This window comes from Phodopus roborovskii, unplaced genomic scaffold (assembly GCF_943737965.1).
Source record: "Phodopus roborovskii unplaced genomic scaffold, PHOROB, whole genome shotgun sequence".
In the NCBI taxonomy this organism is placed as follows: domain Eukaryota; kingdom Metazoa; phylum Chordata; class Mammalia; order Rodentia; family Cricetidae; genus Phodopus; species Phodopus roborovskii.
In genome coordinates this window covers 13,955,034-13,981,798 of record NW_026126407.1, presented here as the reverse complement: position 1 = coordinate 13,981,798, position 26,765 = coordinate 13,955,034, and the positions used below count along the sequence as shown (strand labels likewise).

The 26,765-nt window shown below is 45.0% G+C and overlaps 1 protein-coding gene across 1 annotated transcript in view; it reads left to right on the top strand.

Moving 5' to 3' along the window:
- The first annotated feature begins 825 nt into the window (after nucleotides 1-825).
- Myh13 (myosin heavy chain 13) overlaps nucleotides 826-26,765 on the top strand; it is a 44,403-nt gene continuing 18,463 nt past the window's right edge. Inside the window, exons 1-22 of the mRNA XM_051180376.1 lie at nucleotides 826-1,029; nucleotides 2,640-2,783; nucleotides 2,865-3,021; nucleotides 4,161-4,188; nucleotides 4,279-4,390; nucleotides 5,203-5,295; nucleotides 6,960-7,023; nucleotides 7,126-7,224; nucleotides 7,326-7,429; nucleotides 9,836-9,974; nucleotides 11,971-12,089; nucleotides 12,809-12,958; nucleotides 13,064-13,234; nucleotides 13,852-14,161; nucleotides 16,380-16,453; nucleotides 16,556-16,643; nucleotides 18,942-19,059; nucleotides 19,777-19,900; nucleotides 20,932-21,068; nucleotides 21,389-21,644; nucleotides 23,693-23,935; nucleotides 26,279-26,455. Of these exons, the coding sequence (XP_051036333.1) occupies nucleotides 826-1,029; nucleotides 2,640-2,783; nucleotides 2,865-3,021; nucleotides 4,161-4,188; nucleotides 4,279-4,390; nucleotides 5,203-5,295; nucleotides 6,960-7,023; nucleotides 7,126-7,224; nucleotides 7,326-7,429; nucleotides 9,836-9,974; nucleotides 11,971-12,089; nucleotides 12,809-12,958; nucleotides 13,064-13,234; nucleotides 13,852-14,161; nucleotides 16,380-16,453; nucleotides 16,556-16,643; nucleotides 18,942-19,059; nucleotides 19,777-19,900; nucleotides 20,932-21,068; nucleotides 21,389-21,644; nucleotides 23,693-23,935; nucleotides 26,279-26,455 (3,111 nt within the window). The remainder of the gene's footprint in view (nucleotides 1,030-2,639; nucleotides 2,784-2,864; nucleotides 3,022-4,160; nucleotides 4,189-4,278; nucleotides 4,391-5,202; nucleotides 5,296-6,959; nucleotides 7,024-7,125; nucleotides 7,225-7,325; nucleotides 7,430-9,835; nucleotides 9,975-11,970; nucleotides 12,090-12,808; nucleotides 12,959-13,063; nucleotides 13,235-13,851; nucleotides 14,162-16,379; nucleotides 16,454-16,555; nucleotides 16,644-18,941; nucleotides 19,060-19,776; nucleotides 19,901-20,931; nucleotides 21,069-21,388; nucleotides 21,645-23,692; nucleotides 23,936-26,278; nucleotides 26,456-26,765) is intronic.

Below are 26,765 nucleotides of genomic sequence, written 5' to 3'. Positions count from 1 at the left end.
GGGGAATGAGAGGACTTGATGTGCTCCCCACATTAAGCAGTGGGCTCTAAGGTATTAATTAAACATTGTCCCAACCTGATAGTGCTAAACACAAATGACTTTAAACATCTTCTTTCTAGAACTTCCCTGGAAGCCCTGCTATAATGCAGGCTCTGTCTGAGTTGTCTTGGCTGGCTCTGAGATTCTATATTTTCTGATAAACTGTCGATGTGATAGCTTGAGGGCAACACTTAACCAAGAAGAAAAAGTGACAATGCCTCTCAGAGAGAGCATTCTGGACCAAAGCAGCCACATCGCCTAGAAACCTGCTAGAAATGTCCGTTTTTAGTTCACCGAATCCTACAGTAGAGAGCTGGGGCCCAGCTATCCACTTTAACTAGTTCCTAGAGGGCTCTGACACATGGTGAAGTCTGGACTGCTTGCACTGGGCCAGCATGCCTTCCTTTAATTACCTTGTTAACTAATCAAGTGAAATGAATCTTCACGTTCAGATCACTTGGTTAGCCCTGGACTGTATGAATTCTCTATTAGGAATTACTGGCATTCCAAACACTTTCCCCACACTTACACAAGGGTATGACACTCAGGTCACGGGATGAGTCATTTAGGAGGTGTTTGTTGGAGCCTTCTTTACCGACTGTGTGGCTGCCTAGAGTTGATCTCTAGACCTGGCTGTAGATCCCTCAAATGATAGGCTTGTTCCAGGGGACTCTGAATCTGCCCCTGCTCCCCCACTGAATAGCAATAGAGGGGCAGAGGGTTGGTGGAGTACTTACCCAAGACCAAGCCTCACCAGTCCCCCTGTCTTCTTGGCCCCCGATAGTCATGAGTTCAGACGCTGAGATGGCTATTTTTGGAGAAGCCGCTCCCTACCTCCGAAAACCAGAGAAGGAGAGGATTGAGGCTCAGAACCGCCCATTCGACTCTAAGAAAGCCTGCTTTGCTGTGGATGATAAAGAAATGTATGTGAAAGGCATGATTCAGAGCAGGGAAAATGACAAAGTTATTGTCAAGACCCTAGATGACCGGGTAAGTGTTGATCTTGAATAATGTAGCATCCTTGCCTTCCTTTGGAGCAAATACTAGAGATTGCATGCTGGGCCATAACCATCTGATGACAGAACAAAACTTAGTTTTGCCATTCTGTGGTGGAAGAGAGAGAGAAGGCCGCTGTCACTACACCTTTGCTTCTGCCATTTCCCTTTGAGGGTTTGGGCTGGGAGGTTTTTGTGGTATTTGCTTTGGTGGAATAAGGATAGTAATAATAAAAGAGACTGGTCTACTTTAAGAAGAAAGTGGTGTTGGCTGTTGCCTGCTGGGCCAACTCAATACAAGATCTAGATTGTAGGACACTTAAAGGGCAAGCTCAGGGACCCTCACTAGTTCTGAGTGCACTCTTCGGTTCAATCCTTATGGGACATCATCCATCAGATCTCTGTTGTCGTACCAGTCTCTTTGTAAATCTGTGTCAGTTGTGGCATCTGCTTCCCCATAGTTTTTACCATCTATTGTAAGGGATATGTATTAGGGAAGAATACCAGTTCAAATGCAGGCACAGCAAACAAATCTTGTTTACATGGTTTATCATTGAACGTAACTTCTAACTCTAACTCCTTCTCACTGAGATAGGGAAAACAAAAACTCATTTTCTATCATTTTTGGGGTCTTCCCTCACTTTCACAATCTTACAGAAAGCCATCCTGGACCCACTACCTTTCTACTAAGAAATGGGGTTTAGTCCCTTCACCATCAGGATGCAGAGACCTTCTCTCCCTGTGGGCTATCTTGTGTGTCTCTGTGGGCTCAGGTGTTGGGATAGAAGGCCTTCCTTCCTCGTGAACTTTAGCCACACCAGCAAGTGTCCTTGTATCACTCTCAAAGCTCATCTAAGAACTTCAGTTTTAGGAGAGGAAAAGCCAGCAAATCTTCTCGACTCTCTTTTATTCTGCCCTACTTTCTGTGTCTCCCGAGAATGAAGCACAGAACCAATTATATGCCTGAATAGGAAGCAAAGGTTGGAGCAGCAGAGAGGTGAAATTCAATGATTATCTCCAAATACTTTTCAGCCACGAACCATCATACCTGTCCAAATGTTTGTCTATGACAGCAGAGATACAAGCAATTATCGGAGCTTTGAAGAAACGGGAGAAAAGAAATGGGGCATGAGATGGGGCACCTGAGCGGGGCTCTGGGGCTTACTTTCTAGAGACAACTTTAATAAAGATATTCCAAAGAAGCCTACATAAGCAGGGTGTTGAGGAGGGAAAGCAGAGAACACACAAGAAAAGTTCTTTCTGACCTTCGTCTCATTACATCACTCAGAGCAACAGGTCAAATCAAAGCAACTTGCCTCAGCTTTGATTATCTTAAACCCTGTCTGGCAACTCTATGGGCCAAAGTGCTCTTTAGCTTTACACAGTGATGCCCTTTCCTGGCCCACACAATGACAGCATGCCTGGTGGCACCATACTAGAATCAGTTTAGTCAAGGAAAGTTACAGCCAGGTCATCTCTGGGCATGGAAACCATCCATTAAGGACAATGCCCTGACTACACTGCAGTATCCACTAGGCCAGCTGCCATAGGAGAGCACAACTGATTGGCTCTGCATCCACCACTTGCTTTTCCTTGTTCCACCAGGAGCTCACTCTGAACAGTGACCAAGTTTTCCCCATGAACCCCCCTAAGTTTGACAAGATCGAGGACATGGCCATGATGACCCACCTCCATGAGCCTGCCGTACTGTACAACCTCAAAGAGCGATACGCAGCCTGGATGATCTACGTAAGAGCCATTTGACCTCTTTCTATTTCACTTACCTCTCTGAGAAAAAACAAGATCTGTAATCTTTTGAATTTCCCACAGACCTACTCGGGCCTCTTCTGTGTCACCGTCAATCCCTACAAGTGGCTGCCAGTGTACAACCCGGAGGTGGTGGCAGCCTACCGAGGCAAAAAGCGCCAGGAGGCCCCGCCCCACATCTTCTCCATCTCTGACAACGCCTACCAGTTCATGCTGACGGGTGAGTGGGCCCTTGGATTCACATGACTGTATGTTATTATTGGCTAAGTATTTTACTAATGATCAACCACTTAAGGAATGTAAAGTCCAAGGGGTATGGTGCACTCCTCTGTTCCTTCCCAAGATATAGACACATGTCCACACTGCCATGTGCTTGGGCCCATGGTCACTTGTCACTTGTCTGCTCAACCTTCATCTGACTTGACTTACCACAGACATAGGAGGTGAGCAGTCATGAGCAGAAAACCCTTAAAGATCCAAGGGCACCTTTGCAATCCTCACCATTCCTTCAATTTCTTTCCTTTTAATTAAGCAAATTTATATATTTAAAATGGAAGGTTGACATCACTGTTTGTTAGCTTGGTGTGGTCACTGTGACAGAATGCCACAGGCTGGGCATCTCAGTGAGAAGTGTGTTATAAGGATCATGAAAGGAGAGGTATTCAGGGGTGCTCACCAAGTTTCTTTGGTTTGTAGGCCATCTTCTGTGTTGTTTAGCCTGTAGGATATCACCTTCCTCCCTGCCTTCATCTTCCTCTGGTGTTCTCTTTATGTACATGTGCATCATCTTCATTTGTTCCTACACTACAGGGATGCAGTGATATGGATCAGGCCTCAGCCTATCCCAGTCTGAACTCATCTTTAGTAATACCTGAGCCTCATTTATATTTTATTTACAAATAAGGTCACATTCTGAGGTTCTGGTGGGGGGGTCAGGACTTCAATATATGAATTTTGGAGCTTCGCAATTCTGTTCACATGCTCTCATAAATGGAAAATGAGTCTTACTTTGTGGAAGTAAAAAATGAAGACCAAAAAAATTGAGATGACTTCAATCAGCTAAAAGTTATGACCTCCCAATGGCTCAGGACCCAAGGCTTGCTTCCCTTGTTTAAAAAAAAATGAGAACATTCCAGCAAGGATTTCAGATTTACAGACATGGATAGAGCCCTTACACTGTGGGGCTCACTGCTCAAGCATCCCACTTCCAGGGAATCTGCATGAATTCTCCCACAATAACTACACAAGCCTACACCACACCCCTAGGAAACCAGCAAAGCCAGAGTCCTCAAAGGGTTGTTTGTTTTTAGACCCACCTAATACTTATGAGTTTGGTTTTGCTTGTTTCTGTGTTTCTAGATCGAGACAACCAGTCCATCCTGATCACGTGAGTAGCCCATGTTCTCGTTATGATGGCTTTGAAGCTGGCACCTTCTTTTCCACTCTCCTTTAATCCCCCTTACTTTTTAATTGACAGTGGAGAATCTGGGGCTGGGAAGACTGTGAACACCAAGCGTGTCATCCAGTACTTTGCCACCATTGCAGTCACTGGAGACAAGAAGAAAGAGCAACAGCCAGGCAAAATGCAGGTGAGGGGTACTGTGCTCAGTCTTCATAACCTCTTAAGACCCCCAACCCTCTGAACATTCGAAACCCTTGTCCTGAGGCTTCAGCTCCAGACACCACACACACATCAGACCACATCCCACCATACCACACCACAGGACATCACCTCACTTCAGAGACCCAAAGAATTTTAGGAGGTTTGGGCCAAGAAACTGGATAAGGCTCCAGGTACATATCTCTGCCTACATCACAGTCACACTGGGGACACAGCTAGAATAGGAACTGTCTATGTGGACCTGGGGTCTACCTAGCACCATCTCCATCAGCAACAGTTGTGTGATCCTAACCTACTTCACACCTGCCTTTAGAGACAGATCAGGAGTACCATGGGTTTTCAAGAGGATACACACCAGAATCACCAAGAGGATTTCTTAAGAAGGCTTGTGAGGCTCTGGGCATAGAACTTCCAGGTGACTAGGTCTCACTCAGGTGCACTCCTCTTGCTGAAGTGCATGGTTTAAAAGGCTATCATTTGTAACTATGCATCAGTAGAAAAAAAGGGCAGGGTGTTGAAATGGAGAGGAAAATGTTCCAGTCTGTAATCTGCCACAGCCAGTTCATCACAATGCTACCTTAATAAAAGCCTCTCCAGAAGGGAACTCTGAGACTCCCCAGGAGGGGTGTCCAACCTGTCAGCACTGACCATTAGTCAGGGGTGACATCCCTTCCAGAGCTTTGCCAAGATCACCCACAGTTTCCAGTCACCAAAGGCCAAACACCCACCCCATAAAGGAGGCCTGAAGTTCTTGCCTTTCCTCTCTTTGCTTGTTATTAGGGAACACTGGAGGATCAGATCATCCAAGCCAACCCCCTGCTGGAGGCCTTTGGAAATGCCAAGACTGTGAGGAATGACAACTCTTCCAGATTCGTAAGAGCCAGATCAGTTTTCAACTCTGCCCAATTGCACCCATCCCTTAAATTCTACATATAAAAATTTGCTCGATATACTGAGCCTCAGTCTACACTCAGATCAGTTAGTCTAAGTAGAATTAGGAAGGTGTTGGCTTATTTCTGGCAAAGGAAAGAGGCTTCATATTAATTACAGAATGTTTGGCCTATAACTCAGGCTCATTACTAACTAGCTCTAACTTCTAAATTAACCCATTTCTATTAGTCTAAGTATTGCCACATGGCCATGGCTTTTACCAGTCTATTGGCATCTTGTTTCTTGGGCAGCTGCCTGACTCTGCCCTTTCTCTCCCTGTATTCAGTTTGGCTTTGCCCCCTAGCTACATTCTGTCTTGCTGTAGAGCAAAGTGGCTTTTATTATCAACCAATGAGAGCAACATACATTCACAGTGTACAGAAGGGTTATCTCACAGCAGTGGGTATATCTCTCAGAGACTGTGGCACTTGGCCCTGACTGTTCCTTTCTCATCTATACCCCTTGAACTAAGCTCATTGTCCCATGCATACCTATCTTTTTGGGTACACAGCTAAGCATCCCCTTTGGTGGGTATCTGTTGCATGTGTTATACACACCTGGATCAAGTTGGTTACTGTGTTGATCTTAAGTGGAGACAACACTTGCCTTTGGGAACTCTGCATTGGTACATTCACTTAGTTATGAGGTCTCTTCACTTGGTCCTGATTGAGAGTCAGTCACATCTGTCTACTTTCTACCATCCAGGCATTTACAGGCTAATGGCTGACTTCTATTATCCTCTATTATGTTACTAAATCCTGAAGAATTCTCTAACTTTTCATATACTAGTCATAACATTCGGAGAAACTTTTGAGGACTGAACACATTCCACACTGTGTAAGGAAACAAATGGGCCAAGACTTTTGCCCTCAAGTTTACTCACAGTGTGGTAGAGGACCAGTTAAGTGGATAATGTAAGAAAGGAGCATATACATTGTGGGAGCATGCTATTATTATAAATTAACATAGATACAGTTTCATAAATATGCCATATAAATAATACACAAATATTTTGCTTACTTCACATTTGGTATATAGTGTTATTTTGTGTGTGTGTGTGTGTGTGTGTGGTGTGTGTAAGAGACAGAGAGAGAGAGAGAGAGAGAGAGAGAGAGAGAGAGAGAGAGAGCTCACATCCCTAAATGGGAATAACACAGACCCTGAATTGTTCATTTGGGAGTCAGGGAGGCTGGTCCTAGGCTGAGCCTGGAAGATGGATTTGCTGTTAGGAAACAGAATGTAAAGCCAGGGTGAAAAATCTTGCAAGTTAGGCAAACCCTGAGGTGTTAGGAAGAGTGAGAGAAGCCAGGTCTGAGAGCAAGGAGGCCGTCAAGACTGTCATGATGGTCCTAAGCAGAGAAGTCAGAAAGTGAGTCTGTGGGCTTCCCCAGAGATGTAGGAACAGGACCAGCGCTTTTGGAAGAATTCTCAGAGCCATGGATGACCCAACCTGGAGACATGGGTGTCAGGGACACAGAGAGGAAGGAAGTGTTTGTGCTTCTGGCTTCACTCCCAGCCACAGATGTCTACCTGCTTCCTACCCACCTCTCAGAGAGTAAGAGGCAGCATAAATAAAATAACTTGTTTGTCAACCTGCCCTTGGACAGGGGAAATTTATTCGGATTCACTTTGGAGCCACAGGGAAGCTAGCGTCAGCGGACATCGAAACCTGTAAGTTAACATAATGTACAAAAGCAATGCTTAGCTGAAGGCATCACTCAAGATCCTGCAATCTCGTGGGATTTTTTTGTTTGTTTGTTTTTGTTATTTTAGATCTCCTGGAAAAATCCAGAGTGACATTCCAGTTATCCAGTGAGAGAAGCTACCACATTTTTTACCAAATCATGTCCAACAAGAAACCAGAATTAATTGGTAAGCTTTGGAGATGCTGTTTTTAGTTTTTTGATCAGTAGTGGAAACAGTATCCAGGCTGAGTGCTGCCTGAGGAGTTGAAGCACCTTCATCTTTCACAGACTTGCTTCTGATTTCAACCAACCCCTTTGACTTCCCCTTCGTGAGCCAAGGAGAGGTCACTGTAGCCAGCATCGATGACAGCGAGGAACTGTTGGCAACTGATGTAAGCATGTACCTATTTGTTTGCATAGAGCATTACGGAGTTCACATGAGCTGAGAGGCATCTTAATATGCTCATGGGAAAATGGGGATCCAGGGATACTAGCTTACAGATTGTCCCACCTACACCACGTCACAATACTTCAAAATGGGGACCAGTTCTACTCTCCGCTGTTTTGAGACAAATCTCTGTTTTGCATTTATAATGTTTATGAACATTATTTGGAAGTTTTCAGCTTGCAGAGAAGTACAAAACAGAAAACCAAACCCTCCACACTGTAGTAGTCATTTCGTTTTCCCTTCTCCCTTCAGCCTAGATTCACTACCTCCTCAGCACACTGGGCAGACTTGTAAACTTTCATCTCTGGGGACTCTGCAGATCTAGCCATCATAACAGTAATAACTAAATGTGTTGAGAACTGGCACATCACAGAGACAATGAACTTTCCCTTCATTATTCACTTAAGTCTTAAAGGCATCTTTGACATGAGTGTCGCTATTGCCCCCATTTTATGGGTGCAGAAAGCTGACTCTTAGAATTTTAAAAGAAAATACGCAACTTTCCTGAAGATGCAAGGTCTTTCTGCAAATGCAAACATGTCTAAACTCAAGTGTGGTCAACCAGGAGTGGGGTCCATCTCCATTCTTTCTGGCCTCATCCTCACAGAAGCTTCTAACGCTATGGAAATGAGTCTTGTCCTTCATTAGGACATATCCAGCACCCATCACCACTACTTTTATTTTGTGACGTTTCCAGGTGACACTGATTGCTTAAGGCAGGTAGAAAATTTTTCATAATCAAATCAACCAAAGGCAATGGTTTTTCCAGTCTTCAGTTTGGGAAGACAAAGAAGAGTCAGTTTCTCAACTGGTGCTCCAACTCCAGAGGAAGGTTCTCTTAAGATGTCCCTCAGTGTGTGTGACAAATTAGTTTCCTGGCAATCCTTGGATCTCAGATCCTTTGATACTCACATCTTTTCTATAGAGCGCCATACTCTTTGCATCCATTTGCCTATGCGTTTTAAGCACTGTCTAGACTATGCTACCTAAGACAAGGTAAATGATGGAAGACAAGTGTATGGGTCATGCATGTGGTTGAAGGCAGCTATGGATGTGGCCCAACAAAATTGTAAAGTTGCTCTTAAAATTATCAGTTTACTTTGCATTTAAAAAAATTACCCAGTTCTCAAACATGAACTTTGTAGATTACAATGTCACATCCAATGTCAACACAAATCGAAAGTGGAAAGGCGTATATAATATGCTTAGTATAGTGAATCCTCCCCAAATCTTTTCAGTTATTGGTGGCTGAATCCACAGATGAGGGCTCATCATGCCAAAAGTGTCGCATGTCTTACACCTTAGCTCTCCTACTGCTCCTCCCACTGGTGGCATTCCTTTTGGGTGACAGTTAATAGCCTGCGAGAAGAATGCTTTGGGGAGATTATATTCCCCAAACAGTAATGCTTTCTCTTTGTCCCTTCTAGAATTTAGTGAAAGGGTCTTTTAATGTACTGCAACCTCTCCCTGGGACATAGATATATACCAGTGAGATAGGATATAGACTCATGGATGACTACCATCGCCCCATGACCCTTCATCCTCCGCTAGATGCCTATAGTGGTGGGACATTCCAGAAGTGCCTCACTCTTCATTATCATCCCCTTGACTCACTGGGTCTGTTCTACCAATTCAGACATGTCCAGGCATGTTTCAGCCCTACCAAAGGACAGTGTAAGGACTGCAAACCTGCTACATAATCAATGTATGTACCCCAGAGAAGGCCTTTTTTGTCATTTGAAGACATTATGGTAAGAAGATTAACAAAATGGTTTTGAAACCAAATCAACAAGCACTGGATTTAGGTTAGTTCTAGCCCCCAACCCGTGACGTCCTCTCTATAGGACTCTGGGCAAGTTCTTACCCTCAGAGAATCCTATTTCTTCACCCATAAGTCTGTATATCTACAAGGTATATTAACATGTATATTAACAGGTATATTAACATTAACACATACACACACACACACAGGAATACTTATCCAATATCTTATATAAAAGAAGGGCTCTACAAAAATGTATCCTTTGTTCATTTGAAAATTGGTACTACTTTTCCATTACTGTCCATGCAGTTTTGTTCCTCCTCCCATATCATACATTGGTTTTCAATTCTCTTATTCAGAAAATAACCCACCTACATGTAGTGGGAAAGATCATAGCTAGTTCTTACCTGAGGAAAGAAAATAAGCACCTCATTTTCTTCCTACAATCTTCACTCACCTAAACAAACATACTTAAAACTGAACTTTAGCCTTTAACTTGACACATCACACATTTATCTGCTTATGTGAGCAAACACTGTTTCATATCATACACAGAAAGGATCCCTGAGTCCCTCTTCTTCCTTCTAGAATGCCATTGACATTCTGGGTTTCAGTCCAGAGGAGAAAGTTGGGATCTACAAGCTGACAGGGGCCGTGATGCATTATGGGAACATGAAGTTCAAGCAGAAGCAGAGAGAGGAGCAGGCAGAACCAGATGGCACTGAAGGTAAGTGGACCTGAGTTGATTCCCCACCTGTGTTCACATGTGGCCCAATCTTATGTGAGATAAACTTTTCTGTTCTTCCAAAATGATATGCCCTGAATTTGAGTTGTTCAAGGCTCATTGCTCATGTCCTAAACAAAATTGCCATCAAAGTTTGTCCAGTTTTTAATCAGACTATTGCTAAAGTGAGCGTCACTTTCTCTCTGTGTGTGCTAATATCAATGCTCAAGACACTGTTATGGTAATTTGGACCTAAAATGAAAAAAAAAATTGATAAAAAGGGAGTCGGGTTTTCTTCCTCCTGTCACTCCCACCCTGACATCTATTGAACTTGACTCTGAATCAAAAGCTGGTGAACAACCCTTTCTCTTCTTAATTCTCAACTGGCTGATGGAAGCCACTCTGTGCCTTACCCAGAGAAATCCCAGAAGTAAAGCAGAGGGGAACAGGAAGAGAGGAAAGGCAACAGAACTCACACCACCCCATGAGGCCTATTCTTTGGCCCTTTCTTCCCTCGCATGCATCCTTAAAAATTCCTTGAATAAAGGGGTGAATAATTGTGGGCCACCTCTAATAATCCTACCTGTTGATTCCATCCCCACAGTGTGTGAGTTGGGTTGGTTAAACCTAGGGGCATCAAGGCATGCCTTAAAGGTTAGACAATAAACGACCTCATCAATGTTTGTTAAGGTTCACCTGATTTGTTTCTCTCTGCCTGGGTGAACCCCCCTTTTGGCAACTTAAAGCCATCTGATCAGTAGCATTACTCTGGATAAGATAACCCACTGTACTCATAGATCCCATCCATACTCAAAGGAAGATTACACTAGATGTACACCAGGGGCACTTGTCTTGGGAACTATCTTAGATGCCTGCCTGCCTGCCTACCTCAGTAGTACATGGCAGGAAGAGAAACAGAATTCAGAACAGGGAACATTTGGCTCAGGATAACTGTGGAAGGCTTCCTGGGGTAAAGGACAGTGAATTGGACTCTGAAGGACAGTTAGGATTCTGAAAGATATGGGGAGAGTCAGACACACTGTGGTAAGCAAGGATACAAGGGAGATAATGTGGTTGAAACTGAGGAAGAGAGGTGGTCCACTCTGGCTACAGAAAAACAAAGGATTTGGGGACACATTTACATTTGGAAAGCCACATAAAGCACTGACTCCAAGTAGAAGGTGTATAAATCAGTCATCAGTCAGCCTACTTCAAGCATGGAACCTTGGAGAAAATGCACCAGGTTCCTCAACAAGTGTTCATTTTATAGAAACTTGTTTTTGTCGAGTCTCTGTACCACTTCCTGCCCTAGCGACCATGTGCCTCATGTTTATAGTAGAAAGAACCCCAACAAAAGAGACAGTGGGGAACTGTAGCTAGGCATGGGCACTTGTGATGATGATGCCAATCTGTGTATCAAAAGTAGTAATCCACTGAGGGCTCACCAAACACCAAGCATGCCCCCCATAACTCTAAAACCCCAAACACTGTCACTAGCCTCCAATTTTGCAAATGACAAAACTAAAGCATGAAGAAGAAAAAGCAAAATCTGGAGCTGGGCAGTGTAGCCTGAAGTCAGGCAGTCTGATCTGGAGCTGGGCTCTTTGCTGCAGTACTCTTCCATAGGTGCTGGAAGCAAGGGAAAGACCAGTGATTTGAGGGCATGAAGTGAACATGGGTTAATCAAGGATAAGAGTGATGATCAATGAATAACTGGTCCCATCCACTTACATGAGCAAGCAAGGAGAGATGATAGTTTGAGCACAATAAAGCATGCATATGGCTGTTGTTAAAGTACTTAAAAATATCACCCTGAAATTTAATGAACCTGCCTCCTTAACCAGCAACAAGATGAGAGTCCCAGCCAGGGAAGGTAAAACAAGAGAATGCAGAGACATTACAACAGACTAAGAGACATTTTTTATGGGAGTAGCCTGGGTTAACTGGGGAGCCCAGTAACTTCTGCTTCTTCATAGCACCGTGTCTCCTCTTCCTTCAGTGGCCGATAAAGCTGGATATCTGATGGGACTGAATTCTGCGGAGATGCTGAAAGGCCTGTGCTGTCCAAGAGTGAAGGTTGGAAATGAGTATGTCACCAAAGGACAGAATGTCCAGCAGGTAACATATTCTCAGAACCCAGTTGACTTAGATGGCTTGTATCTTAACCACATTTGTAGTGTTCTTCTAGTTACATTTGGAAAGTTGTAAGAAACTGACTTCATCATCAAGGTGGAACTCATCCTTAGATCTCAGGGGTGACCCTGAGGATGCCAATGCAGGTGTGCCTTCTAGGTGCTATGAGGGCTGGTACCCAGGAAAGGAAGGCTGGGCAGCCTCTCTCTTACTCCTTCTTTGGGGGTTTCACATGCTATCAGCTCTCTCTTCTATTGAATCTTTGCTAGATAAGCTCACTCCATCCTTCCTGCCTGAGACCTCCCTCGGAGCTTTCAAATTTACACTTCCATGTTTCCACATTTAACCTGAGATTCAGACTGCTGTCTTTTGGTCCTGATTCCAAATTCTATCAAGAAACACTAATCTATCCAACCTGAATCAAGGCTTCTGATAGGGTGAAGTACAGCCAGGACTGCCATGTGCTATATCCATGGCTGTTAAAAAGCTATGTTTTCAGTGCAATTGTTCTTAGAGAAAGGAGAGTCTCATGAGCTAGACAGATGTCTTAAGAAATATTTAATAAGATGCTGAATGATGTGAAATTGTCAACATTCAATTATTTTTGGCCATCATGATGTCAATTTCATGCTTCAATTTAATGCAACCAATGAGAGTGAAATAATGATTTAATATGAATATTAAATGGATGGTCATTTCTCAAGGTGACCAACTCAGTGGGCGCCCTGGCCAAAGCCGTCTATGAGAAGATGTTCCTGTGGATGGTCACCCGCATCAACCAGCAGCTGGATACCAAGCAGCCCCGGCAGTACTTCATCGGGGTCCTGGACATCGCTGGCTTTGAGATCTTCGATGTGAGCTATTTAGGCACATGGTTGTCTATTTGCTAAGGTCTGTTTCCAAATTCACTCACGGGGATTTTTTTTTCCAGACTTAAATTCTTTCATTTTTGCACCTAGTTCAACAGCCTGGAACAGCTGTGCATCAACTTCACCAACGAGAAGCTGCAACAGTTTTTCAACCACCACATGTTCGTGCTGGAGCAGGAGGAGTACAAGAAGGAGGGCATCGAGTGGGAGTTCATCGACTTCGGGATGGACCTGGCTGCCTGCATTGAACTCATAGAGAAGGTAAAGATGTTCTTTCCCTCCTCCATTGGTGGGCACCCCCACTTCTCTCCTCTGCCTCTTCTCTGCTCATAGATGGGTGTCCCTAATCCCTCTCCCCTTCAGATAGCATCCCCTTAGCAGAGAGGGTACACTTGGAAAGAAGGAGAGTCAGAAAGCACTCACAACTGTTGCCACACCTAAGTACAAGACTAATAAGCCTGTCAGTGGAATCCCAGCATGCTTTATGGCATCTCATATCTACTGACATGCCTCAAAATTCAAAGAGGAGAGGCCAGGGATAACTGGTATTCTTAGTGGAAAGTTGCTGTGAAAACAAGAATAATAACTTCCATGCTGAGAATGCTGGTACACTCCTGTTATCCCAACACCTGGGAATCTGAAGCAGGTAGATTATAGTTTCAGACTAATCTATCCAGCAAGAGCATATTCTTGGTATCTGTCTACCACTGTTCTGTTACTGCATCAAGCACACCAGAAGCCTTGTTATTGCAGCTCACATTCCAGTACTCAATAATAGTGGCACCAAAGGATTTCTCTTTGCTATCTCCAACCATGGATCCACTGGCACGGCTTCTTACCTGTAAAGATACCCCCCATCTCTATCATCCTCCTTCTAGCCAATGGGTATCTTCTCCATCCTGGAAGAGGAGTGCATGTTCCCCAAGGCAACAGACACCTCCTTCAAGAACAAGCTGTATGACCAGCACCTGGGAAAATCCAACAACTTCCAGAAGCCCAAGCCTGCCAAAGGCAAAGCTGAAGCCCACTTCTCACTGGTGCACTATGCGGGCACCGTGGACTACAACATCGCTGGCTGGCTGGACAAGAACAAGGACCCCCTGAATGAGACCGTGGTGGGGCTGTACCAGAAGTCTTCCCTGAAGCTGTTGTCCTTCCTCTTTTCCAACTATGCTGGTGCAGAAGCAGGTGAGATTCTGTGTGGAAATCCCTGTGTAATTACTCATACACCAAAGCCAATCATAACAACCCAGCATGAGCTTCAGGCTCTCACTCCCATTTTTCTCCTTCATCTCCCAATGTTCCTCTTAAAATGGTGAACTCCATAGAAGTAAATTGGACTCTAAACTGGGTAAATTGGATGAGGTAGTCAATATCTGGTTTAAGATTTTGTTTGATGAAGTTTAGTGATTTTTTTTTAAAAAAACAATTAAGGTGTAATAGAAATATGATAAAATTAGTACTTAAAAAGTTTGGTGGGTTTCTTTTTGTATGTTTGTAATGTTGGGCAATCATCATTACTATCTAATTTAAGAATATTTTAGTCGCCCCTATAATCCATACACAATCTCTCACCATTCCTGTCCCAAGGTCCTTGGAGCCTCTTGTCTATCCTGTCACTATGAACTATTTTCTCAAAGTTGGCCAGGGTATCTGTCACCTCACTTAGGGATAATACCAAGACATTAATATAAGGGCTTGTGTGGTTATGGACTTGTGAACTCCCTATGTAGCTGAAGCTGACTTGAACTTGTGTTTAGTTTTTTTTTCTGAAAATTTCATAGAAATGAAATCAGATGTGATAGGGTCTTTCACTTGGGCTTGATGTTTTCAAGGATTGTGCATGCCGTAGCAAGTATTACTTCTGGATTCCTTTCTACAGACAGTAATATCTCACTGCATAGGTAGCCTTCACGTTGTCTTTGCCTTTTCTAGTCTGTGAGTATTTGAGCCATCTGCACTTTCTGGCTACTGTAAATGGGGCTTCAGCAAATGTTTGTATACAAACTTCTGTGTGCCTATCTGTTGTCATCTCCATGAGTATACACCTAGGCATGAAAATGCAGGGTCACATGGTGCTGTAGACATGCAGTAACTATGCATATTTGAGACAGGGTCTCACTTTGTAGTTCAACCTAGCCTAGAACTCAGTATGTAGCCCAGAGTGTCCCAAAATAACAATCCTCTTGCCTCAAACTCCCAAGTACTAGGATGCAGGAGTGTGCTGTCACAGCAAGCCCCAATGTGTAATCATTTGGGAAACTTCAGAAGTTGCTCCCAAAGTAGCTACACAGTAGACTGCACCAATTCCCAAGGTTCCTAGTCCATTCACACTCAGTATCCTAATGGGTGTGGCACAATAAACAATTGCCCAAGATATTGACCATTTAAGTGCATATACTTATTAACTAATATCTTTGATTTAAAAAGCATGCAAGATTCAGTAGATAATGACATAATTTTAAAAAGTTAATGCCTAGTAGTAGTACTTTGGGCAGAGAATTATAACAAATGAGCACAATTTAAATTTGAACAATGAAATAGTTTTCTTTGACCTTGGTACCTCTGTCTCATAGAGTAACCTCACCTAGGGATAATGTCAAGACATTATTAGAAGAACCTGTGGGTGGATATGTGTCTGAGAAAAGGCTCTCTGGCCCTTCCTCCATGACCCAAACATACATTCCTGCCAGCCCTTGGGGACAGAGAGAGGGACAAGTGGCATGGGTATGAGGAAAAGAGAGATAATATTTCCCCCAAGCTGAATCATGATTAAATTCCGGGGGTTAAATAGAAAAGAGAGCCATTCTGCAAAAGTAGATCAAACTAGACTTGAAGCTGAAATAAGAAATTAGGTTGTTTCTCCCAGAAAAGAAAAGGAAAAAGAAAAAAGGAGTGAATTTTCTTGAAAAAATATAGCTTTGTTATTTTCAGTTTTTTGTTTTGTTTTGTTTTGTTTTTTCCTGGAAAAGGCAGATCCCAGCCCTAGGGTAGTTGAGCCAGCCTGGGTTACATAGAGAGACCTGGTCTCAAAATCCAAAAATTATTAATTAATGATAAAAGGGAAGAAAATATTAGACTCTGTTCATGGAGAAGGATGCCTCAACCCATTTGGTTAAATGTCAGATTCCCTGAGGAAAGGACTGTCCCTCTACACCAAGAACGTGTATTATGCTCCCAGATACATTGTCACCACATCCCACCCCAGCCCATTGGCACAGTGATAAAACTGAAAGTCCCCACAATGTGGGCAGCTTAGGTGTGTGCTGAGAACAATTCAACAAAACTCTGGCTCCTTGGCCCAATGCAGCCAGCACTCCTGTGGTGGGCCTGGGATGAGGCGCTCCTGGTCCCTTCTCTGGGTCCCTTGTGCTGTACCTGACCCCAGCTCTGTGTCACTCTACAGGTGACTCCGCAGGGAGCAAGAAGGGAGGGAAGAAGAAGGGCTCCTCTTTCCAGACCGTGTCGGCTGTGTTCAGGGTATGTGGATTCTGTCTCGGTATGGTCCTCATCCACTTGTTCCTCTGCCCAATGCAATGGTGTGTGCTAAGAGAAATGTCCTTGCTTTGGTCTGTGTCCCAGGAAAATTTGAACAAATTGATGACCAACTTAAGGAGCACCCATCCCCACTTTGTCCGATGCCTGATTCCCAATGAGACCAAGACTCCTGGTGAGTAACATTATTGAAGAGAACAGGACTCTTGTGCAGTTACAGCCTTGACCTAACCGGGGCTTGTGTGCCTCCTTACCACATGCTAGTGTTTTAATCCTGTTACTCAATTCAACTCAATCCTAAATCTTTTGAAGTAGAAACAACTGTTTTCCATACTTTACAAATAAAGAAATCAAGGCCTGGTAGGTCTCAAATTCCTTTTCCCAAAGTCTAGCATTTAGACAAATGCCAGCACTCCCTGGCTTTTAAGAAGATATTCCTACTTGTTAAAAGGAGTCATTCTCTTTATCTCTGGCAAAAAAGGGACCTATGGTTCTTCCATTAATCTATGCCCCAAGTGCCTATTTAACATATCACAGTGGACCACTGGCTGCCAGTGCCTCTCAGCATTGGCCCACACCTGTCTGTTACAGAGTCCAGGCTCCTCTTAGCATGTCTCACCCCATCTGATACCCTCAGCCTCTCTAGCACCTGAGCCTCACTTCCCTTCCCCCACCTTCTGGGGCTCCTATAGAACCCAGGCAATTCTCTTGGTCTCTGGATTCTGAGGTACTCCCTTCACCCACCTCTCTCTTCTTCCTCTCTCGTGGTCTGGTTCAGTCTGCCAGCCACGTTCAGTCTGGACCATTCCAAATGCCTGAGGCTATGTTCTCCCTAATCCAGATGCCTGAGGTATGCTCTCCTGCATAGCTACAATAAATCTCAATTCACACCTAGAAGCATCATGTCCTCATTTTTATTATTTTTTTTTCAAGATACAGAAGGTCCCCCTTCCATGCAGCTGGTAAATAATGCAGTTGGGTTTTGAACCAGTAGGAATCACATTCATGTATTGAAATAGCCTGTGCCTCATTAATATAATCATAATGTTTTGCATATCTGCTAAAATTCAAAATCAGTGAATACTCAGAAGAAATGTGAAAAATGAAAAATATAAACCCAAACTAATGCATGTTATAAAATCAAGAGAAATAAATACCAATATGTTTTTAAAGAAATAAGAAAGTTTGTTGTTTAAAATTTTTCTCTAATATAACCAAAAAGTAGAAATGTCAGAAGTTTCCAAAAAGAGTATTTTATTTTGTGATAAAGCTGGAAGAGAAATTTTCACAGCACCCTTGGATCATGAGACTCTTAAGAGTCACTTAAATGGATTTTCTATTCAAAATATCAGGGGAATGACACCATTACCATCAAAAGAGAACGGAAGGAATGTGGGAGGAAAGGGAGGGGAACCAGACAAGATGTCTAAGGTTTCATTCACAAACCCTTCTGGAATACTGATAGATATATATCCTCCTGGGTCTTCACCAATCTTTCTTCAGGGAATCCCCAGCCGGTGGGCCATGGCAGTGTTCTGTGTCTGCACTACCCCATGTTGTGTCCTGTGCTGTGCCAGCCGTGCAGGAAGTTTGGCTTAAAGCAAATAAGATGAATCCTTGAATTTAGGTGTGAAAGGTCACACCTAGGTGATAATTGTTGTAGTGGGAGGGGCTCTAGTCAAGTTGTGAAAGTGTTAAAAGGATCTCTCTTTGGAGTAAGCAGGAAAGCCGGTAGGCATTCTAGAAGTTTCTATAAAATGATGTTAAACACCTTATCCACAGCTCTCCCCAGCAACTTAGGGTGCTTACAGTGAGAGATCACCACAGCCATAGTATCTCTTCTTTAACCCTCTGGCCAGGATGTTTACCAAGAGTGGCCATGGCATCTCTGCCACAGGCTTCTCTTGTTCCTCTGGCCCCAACCTTTCTACTTGGCCCCTGCTTTCTGAGGCAGGTGCTGAGTAAATGGCCACCAGCCCCACAATGAGCCTCATATCCTACTGTGGCTTCCCCAGAGCAGAGATTGGAAGACTCTCCAGGCTGTCTAACAAGAAGTCTTAGGGCCTTTCCACACATCCTTGCCTTTCCTTGGAGCCTAGCCTCTAGCATGATAAAAATCTTCCTATAGCCTTGGGGTGCTGGAGTCTCCCAGGAAGACTGGGACACCTCTTTTGTGATTTGTTTGTTTTGGTTTTTAGAGACAGGGTTTCTCTGTATTGCTTTGGAGCCTGTCCTGGAACTCGCTCTGTAGACCAGGCCGGCCTCAAACTCTCAGAGATCCGACTGCCTCTGCCTCCCGAGGGCTGGGATTAAAGGCGTGTGCCACCAACACCCAGCTGTCTCTGTGATGCTTTTCATTCAAGTTGTAGTCACTTAATGCTGATATCAATGCACTAAGTTCATCGTGTCTCAGATACTCAAAGTCAAATAATGAAAAGCCACCCACTTCTCACCCCCTGTCACTTCCCCCCAGGTGTGATGGACCACTACTTGGTCATGCATCAACTCCGCTGTAATGGGGTCCTGGAAGGCATCCGGATCTGCAGGAAAGGATTCCCCAGCCGAATCCTCTATTCTGACTTCAAACAGCGGTAGGTCACTCCTTCCTTGTGTCTACCTCCTTTGAGGACAGCTTTTGCACACACCCTCTATCCAAAGCAATCTTGGCCTCGGCAGCTGGAAAATGAACAAGACTCTCGGGGTTTCTGGACTTCATTGTGCCAGAATGATAACCCCATGTCCACAATGAGTCTTGGGATGGCCCTAATTGATCTATCAGTCATAGTCAGACCTGGCCTGACTGTCACTTTAACGGGCGATATCTCATCGTGATGGACATCTGGAACTATATGATTCTTTGTGTAGAGATGCTCTTGTACGTTAGAAGAGACTACCTACATCTCTAGCCTCTACCCAAACATGCTGCTAGCAAGCCACAAACCATATTTCTGCATTGTGACCATCTAAAGTACCACACATTACCACGTGTTCTCTGGAAGCCAAATCTGCCAGTTGAAACCCACTGCTCTAGTAGGAACACCCCTTGAGAGGTAAGAGGAATAAAGTCTCGAAGGCCCAGCTAAATCCAAAGTTCTTCCAGGCCAGATAAGAGTCATTTCTTCTGAAAACAAGTTTTCTGAAATGTGTGCTCACCCCATCTTCTTTCCTTCATGCTTCCCTTCCTCCACCACTCTCAGACTAGCAGTACAGTGTTCACCGTCTTAAAACTGGAGCAGAAAGTTCTAGAAGGTTTTGTCTCAGGTATGAAGACATCCCGAAAGATCAAAACCAGTGTCTCTTCTCCCCAGGTACCGGATCCTCAATGCCAGTGCCATCCCAGAAGGGCAGTTCATTGACAGCAAGAATGCCTCTGAGAAACTCCTGAACTCCATCGATGTCGACCGGGAGCAGTTCCGGTTCGGTCACACCAAGGTGAGAAGAGGTGGCCTGGAAAGTCCCTCAACCCTGGCAGCTAGTCAGATGGTCAGAGGGAAGAGACTTGCTTCTGGTCAACTTGACCAACCTTGTCTCAAAGCCCAGGTGGAGGAGCCCTGGAGCTGTGGCTGACAACTCTGGCTCTGTGTTGATCTTTAAGAGGCAAGAATAGTAAGGTAGAAAATGGAGCAGTAAATCAGGTCACCCCTGGTGTCCAAGAGAGAGACTCTCAAAGGAGAAAAAAGACCCGCAGAGTGTATAGATCTTAGGACAAACTCCAGGGTGAGTGGCGACTTGAGAAGGGTCATCATAACCAATGGAAGGACTTCTAATCTCTCTCTCTCTCTCTCTCTCTCTCTCTCTCTGTGTGTGCATGTGTGTGTGCCCTGACAAATTTCACTGACTTCTCACAATAACTAATGTGGGAGTTGATAAGAAGAAGTGCTTCATTCATTGAGTTCTTGGGAGGCCAGAGAAGCAGAGGTCCCAGGGGGCGGAGGGCAGCTAAATACTCAAGGCCACTTGGACAGGCAAATCACTTAAGAAGCACCGAGTGCCAACGGCTAGTTTCCATCGCAGCCTAACTCTGGAGCTCTGCTCCTAAGAAAGAAGAGCCTGGGCTCCCAGCTGGTCCAGGGGATGCTTCTGCTTAGGACAGTGGGGGACACTGGGGGCAACCGGTCTGAGGGTGGGACAGAGAGCCCAGGAAGTGGGAGACAGATGCATCCGTGACTATCTCAGAATCTGGGCACAACTGTGCCTCATGGCTACCTTCCCAGCTTGTCTTGACTGCCTTGATGTGGTCTCTGCAGAACTAGTCCAGGTGTCTGATGGGCCTGGGACCTATGTGACAGCACACTGCCTTACCAGTAGCCCAAGAGGTGCAAATACAGAGAGAAAAGCAGTGGAAAGTAAGGGTGGCCTGGAAACACTCTGGGTGTCAAGGTTGGATTTGGGAAGAAACAGGTTCCATCTTGAGGCTGACTGAACACTGAGGATGAAGTGGGCTGGGCTCTCTTCTAACACAGGTGTTTTTCAAAGCCGGGCTCCTGGGGCTTCTGGAGGAGATGAGAGATGAGAAGCTGGTGACCCTGATGACACGCACACAGGCCGTGTGCAGGGGCTACCTGATGAGGGTGGAGTTCAAGAAGATGATGGAGAGAAGGTAAGGCTGAGTCTCACCCCCTTGCCCACCCTTCCTAATCAGCTGCTGGTTATCCCGTCCTGCTTTGGGTCTTTGAATATTCATCTACTCCTTCTTTCATTCATGCTATCAATCATTTGGCCAGCATTGACTGCGCAGTCGTCCTGCGCCCTGGGGATATGGAAATGAACCCTGCCTTCCAGCAGTTCACAGAGGCATGGAAAGCAGACACATGCATGAGGGTGGGAGGGTTCAAGGGGAAAATGGGTCAAGAATACTTACTGTGGGTAACCAATCTGAGTGCTGTGGTAACTAATCCTCCGAGTTCTGTGGGTGCACAGGGAGTCCATCTTCTGCATCCAGTACAATGTCCGCTCCTTCATGAACGTCAAGCACTGGCCCTGGATGAACCTGTTCTTCAAGATCAAGCCCCTGCTAAAGAGCGCAGAGGCTGAGAAGGAGATGGCCACCATGAAGGAGGACTTTGAACGGGCCAAGGAAGAACTGGCTAGGTCTGAGGCTCGCCGGAAGGAGCTAGAGGAGAAAATGGTCTCCCTGCTACAGGAAAAAAACGACCTCCAGTTGCAAGTCCAGTCTGTAAGTTTTTTTTCTACCTGAGAGTGCAAAACACAGACTCCCAGGACAGTGAAGGAAGAAGGACCCCATGAGCTGTCTATTTAAGGGACAGTGGTGTCACCCAGTGGTCATGTAGAGTATTGCAGTACTACCCTGTCAGAGCCAGAGCTGACCCTGCTCCCCCCCCCCCCCCCCCCCCGAAAACATGTTGGCAGAGTGAATTTGTGCTTTCTCTGGCCTCTTCTTTGTCTTCCACAATAGATTTTGACATATTTTGCAGTGAGCATGAAGGCTAAGAGTGTAAATTTGTCAGAGCTGAGTATGATATAACTAATTCCTCAGAAGTCTAAGGCAGGAGGATTGCCATAAGTTCAAGGCTAACCTGAGCTACACAGTGAGAGCTAAGATGCTTAGGCAACAACATCAGACACTACCTTAGCAAAACAATATTTTTAAAAAAAAAAAAACTGCCAAAAGTGCATGTCTTAGTCCAGTGGTGGTGGTGCACGCCTTTAATCCCAGCACTCAGGAGGCAAAAGCAGGCAGATCTCTAAGTTCAAAGCCAGCCTGGTCTACAGAATGACTTCTAGGACAGCCATAGACACACAGAGAAACCATGTCTTGGGGAGAGTGTCCACCTTGGAGCAGGAGAGGTGGCTCAGTGGTTAGGAAACACTTGTTCTTGCAGAGGACCTGGGTTCAGTTCCCAGTGCTTACATGGGAGGTCACAACCACCTGGAACTCCAGCTCTATGGGATCCAGTTTCCTCTGCCCTCCTTGTACACCAGGCATGCATTTGGTGCACATACATGCATGCAGACAAAACACTCACTCATACACATAGATAAAATCTTCTTTAAAAGTTTAAATGCACACCTTTTTTACCAAAAAAAAAAATCAGTAAAAATAAATCATTAAAATGAAACAACCCAACTGAAAACAGAAAGTAACTTTCCACAAATGATTTTTAATAATAGGAGCATGCTCTGAAAAGCACTTCAGAGAATTCGGGTTTTATCAAAACCGGGTGGGGGGAACAGAGCCACATCTTCAGGCCACAATATCCTGCTAGGGCAATTGTCTCCTTTCCGAGACACTTATAGTTTCTCTCTTAGTAAACCCTCAGAGACTTTTTCTTTGTGTCTCCCCTTATGTGGACAGAGTCACATGCTCTGGCTTCACTTGCCTGGCTGCTACAGTGCTCTCCAAGGGAGCATCACCTCCCAGGGTCAGAGGACAAGAGGCCCTAGAACCTGCTGGATTGACCTCCCAGGTGCCCCACTTGCTAGGGTGTGACCTCAGTCCAGTCCGTTCTCTTTCTGCCTTCCTTTTCTCATCCGAAAGTGAACATCACAACAGTATTCAGGGTGGATGGTGGTTAAGGAATTGGAGGGCTTGACCCATGTCAAGTGCCCAGCATGTGCTTGGGTGTAGAGAGGCTCAGAAAGCATAGCATGGATTCCTCCCAGCCCTTTCCCTGAACTGTGTATCTAGGGCTTAAATTCTCTACAGTGAGAAGGTGGCAGCTGGTTTAGCTTGAGAACATAATTAGCCAGTCTCAGTCTCATCCACGAAACTTGCTACAGTCTTCTGGGACATGGATTTACTCAGTCAACTATTCGTGTGTTTCTAATTCCCTATTATGTTGTGAGGAAGCACAGCTAAGCGCACGTGGACAGTCTCCTTCTGTTGGAAGTTAACATGTAGTAGAGTTTTGAAAACATTTAATCTGCTATGTATAATATGGAGTACATGGGCCACATGGCTTTTGATTGGTGGAAGAATGAAATACCCAGACACCACACTCACCAAAAGTTAGAGGCTTTCTTGTTTAAAATGATTCTGCAACTCCATGAATGCCTTCATGTGACATTACCTTGAACAGTTGGCCTTCAAATGATGTCCTCAGTGGTTAAGAGAGCACATAAGTGACATATGTGTAAATGCCTGTGTGCACCTGCACCCACTCCAGCTCAGCTTAGGTGTGGGCTTTCAGAGAGTCAAGCCTTTCTTTCCAGTATTTACAAAACTGACTTTACAAAGAACTTCCGGTGACTTGGCTCTTTCAGGAAACAGAAAATCTGATGGATGCTGAGGAACGGTGTGAGGGGCTCATCAAAAGCAAGATCCAACTGGAGGCAAAAGTCAAGGAGTTGAATGAGAGGCTGGAGGAGGAGGAAGAGATAAATTCTGAACTGGTTGCCAAGAAGAGGAATCTGGAAGACAAATGCTCTTCTCTCAAGAGAGACATCGACGACCTGGAGTTGACTCTGACCAAGGTTGAGAAGGAGAAGCATGCCACAGAGAACAAGGTACACTGAAGCTTCCTCACAGACTCTCAGCCAGTCCTCACTCATGGCCTGGAAGTGTGAGGCAGGAACTAGGGCCAGCCTGGGTCACATAACAAGCAGCTGGCAGGTTTGGTCCCTCCTCCTTGAGCTCCGCTCCGTAGTCTCTCCCCAACTCTTCCTGGTAGTGTTGCTAACTTGTATATTTCCTTGACAACAAGGACTGTGTCATGCTCATATTTGTCTCTCATGTACCAAGTGTAGGGAAAGCCAACAAAAAATGCTGGCAGAGTCAGGTAGATGATGAAGGAGGCAAAAAACTGGATAACAGCAAGGGTTGGACTAAAGTGGGATACAGGGACCTTTGGGTGTTATTGGAAGGATGTAGAAGAAGCCAGTTGGCATTACTTAGCCCAATTAAAAATGTAGTAGCTCAAGAGATAGCTCAGTGATTAAGAGCTCTGGCTGTTCTTCCAAAGGTGGTTTATAAGTCTGTAACTCCAGTCCCAGGAGAGTTGATGCCCTCTTCTGGACTCTGTGGGCACTGCGCACGCGCAATATACACAAATGTAGGCAAAACACACATACAAATAAAACAAAACTTTCCAGGAGTAGTGGTGCACACCTTTAATTCCCGAACTCAGGAAGCACAGGCAAACAGATTTCTGTGAGTCTGGTACCAGCCTGGTCTACATAACAAGTTCCAGGAGAGCCAGAGCTACATAAACATCCTGCACAAAATGGAGGGAAGGAGAAAGGGAGGGAGGGAGGGAGGAAGGGAGGGAGGGAGGGAGGGAGGGAGGGAGGGAGGGAGGGAGGGTAGAACTCCTATAAATCTGCTCTTCTGTTCTGGATATAAACCAAAGAGGTCTCTCCTTGTGGCTTGGGGAACACACTTAAAGGTGCTGACATATATAGGGACCCTTGCATGGAGCTGCTCTGCTTGGGACAGAGCTGGGGACCATGCCATAGGATGGAGAGGAGGGCTGTGGTGTGGTCACACAGAGAGAACAGCACACCATTGGGGGCACCAGGCTGGGTGAATCTAGTAACCGGGAGGAAAATGAAGCACCCAGTGCTCAGTGGGGAGAAGTGTAAGTAGGAACACGAATAGCGTAATTAACATTTATTCCTAGGAAAAGTGCATACACACAGCACAGAAGTATATGCTTAACAATGATTCTGAAAAGTTTGGTATGATTCACCTAATAAGGGCTACCCATGAGACGAGACAAAGGGGAGGTCTGCTGGGTATGAGATGACAATGGCAGTTGACGCTTGGAGTCAGTGATGGATAAACAATAGTAATGGAAATAGACAATAGGGAGGGTGGAGATTGTGGCAAATGCTGCCCACAGGCTGCCCTTCTCACAGGTGGCAGCCATGACTCAGCCCCAGGAAACAGTTGTCAGGTGGGAAGTCGAAGCTAGCACTGCTGAAGGTTTGGACTCCATGAGAAGCCTAAACTCCAGATTTTGTGTAGACTCTTATTTTCCTATGCTGATATCATTTCAAAAAATATAAATTAAATATATCTGTGGTTGGATTCAGGTCACAGGTGGAGTTAGCAACTCTCACCTAGAAGTTTCTGTTTAATGCCCGAAAGCTCCATGCATGATGCCCAGGTCCCATCCCGTGAAAACATCTGGATTTTCTTGCCTCACACCTCAGGCCTCTCCCCTGCCTCCTTCCCTGCTTCATCCCATCAATCAGCCTGAGAAATGCTTGGAGGTGTACGATGAGTAAACACAGATCGATGTGTTGTCCTTCATACCCAGTGGCTTTGCATTCAAATAGTGCCCTTCCTAGTAGATATAGTGAGTGTACTCTGAAAGGAACAGTCACACTGGAAGATCTGAGACACCATGGTAAGCCAGGGAGAAAGACTAGAAGTGGAAAGGCTGGGCTAGGGCTCACTTGATAAAGTGCTTGCCTAACATGGGAGAAGCCCTGAGTTTGATCCCAGAACCACATAAAACTAATCATGGTGGCTCATACCTACAACTCAGGTTGGAAGTCTGAGACCACCCTGACTGATATCAAGTTTGATGTCATCACCTTAGGCCACATGAGACTTGTGTCCTACAAACCTGTTAGGCTGGCTGGTACAGTGAGTGGTAGGTGCCTTGCCTTGGCTACCCAGGAGGCCAAAGCAAGAAGACCTCTTAAGCCTGGGAGTTTGTACCAAGACCTTCCCCCAAAATAAGATGAAATAAAATTAAAACCATTTTAAAAGAGAAGTTAAGACAAAGGACCGAGAAGCTAGCTGTCCCTGAGTACTATGAAGCTAGAGAACCAGGAGGCTACAGCAGCTCCTGCTGGGTTAATATTGTTTCTATATTAAATGAGGTGCTGATTTACTCCTAGGTGAAGAATCTCTCTGAAGAAATGACAGCTCTTGAAGAAAACATTTCCAAGCTGACGAAAGAAAAGAAATCTCTGCAGGAGGCCCATCAGCAGACACTGGATGACCTACAGGCTGAAGAGGATAAAGTCAACGGTCTCATCAAGATCAATGTCAAGCTGGAACAGCAGACAGATGACGTGAGGACACGTGATCTTCGTGCTTTGCAAAGAAGGGGCTGAGTAGGAAGCAGGCTAGAGATCTAGCTGAGATGCTGGAGTCAGAGCCAGAGTCCAGAGTCCAGTGTCCAGCTGTGCCCTGACCCCCCAGACACACACATTTGAGGTGACAAGCAGGTCATGTGACCTTCTGAGGCCTCTGTCCCCACTTGCGAATTGGGTATACATACAAATATCTAGACTTCAGAGGACGTCTAAGGAAAGTGTTCCACATAACGTTTTCAGTAAAAACAAACTGCTGCTGTCATCAGCATCCGCTTGTAGACAGTTG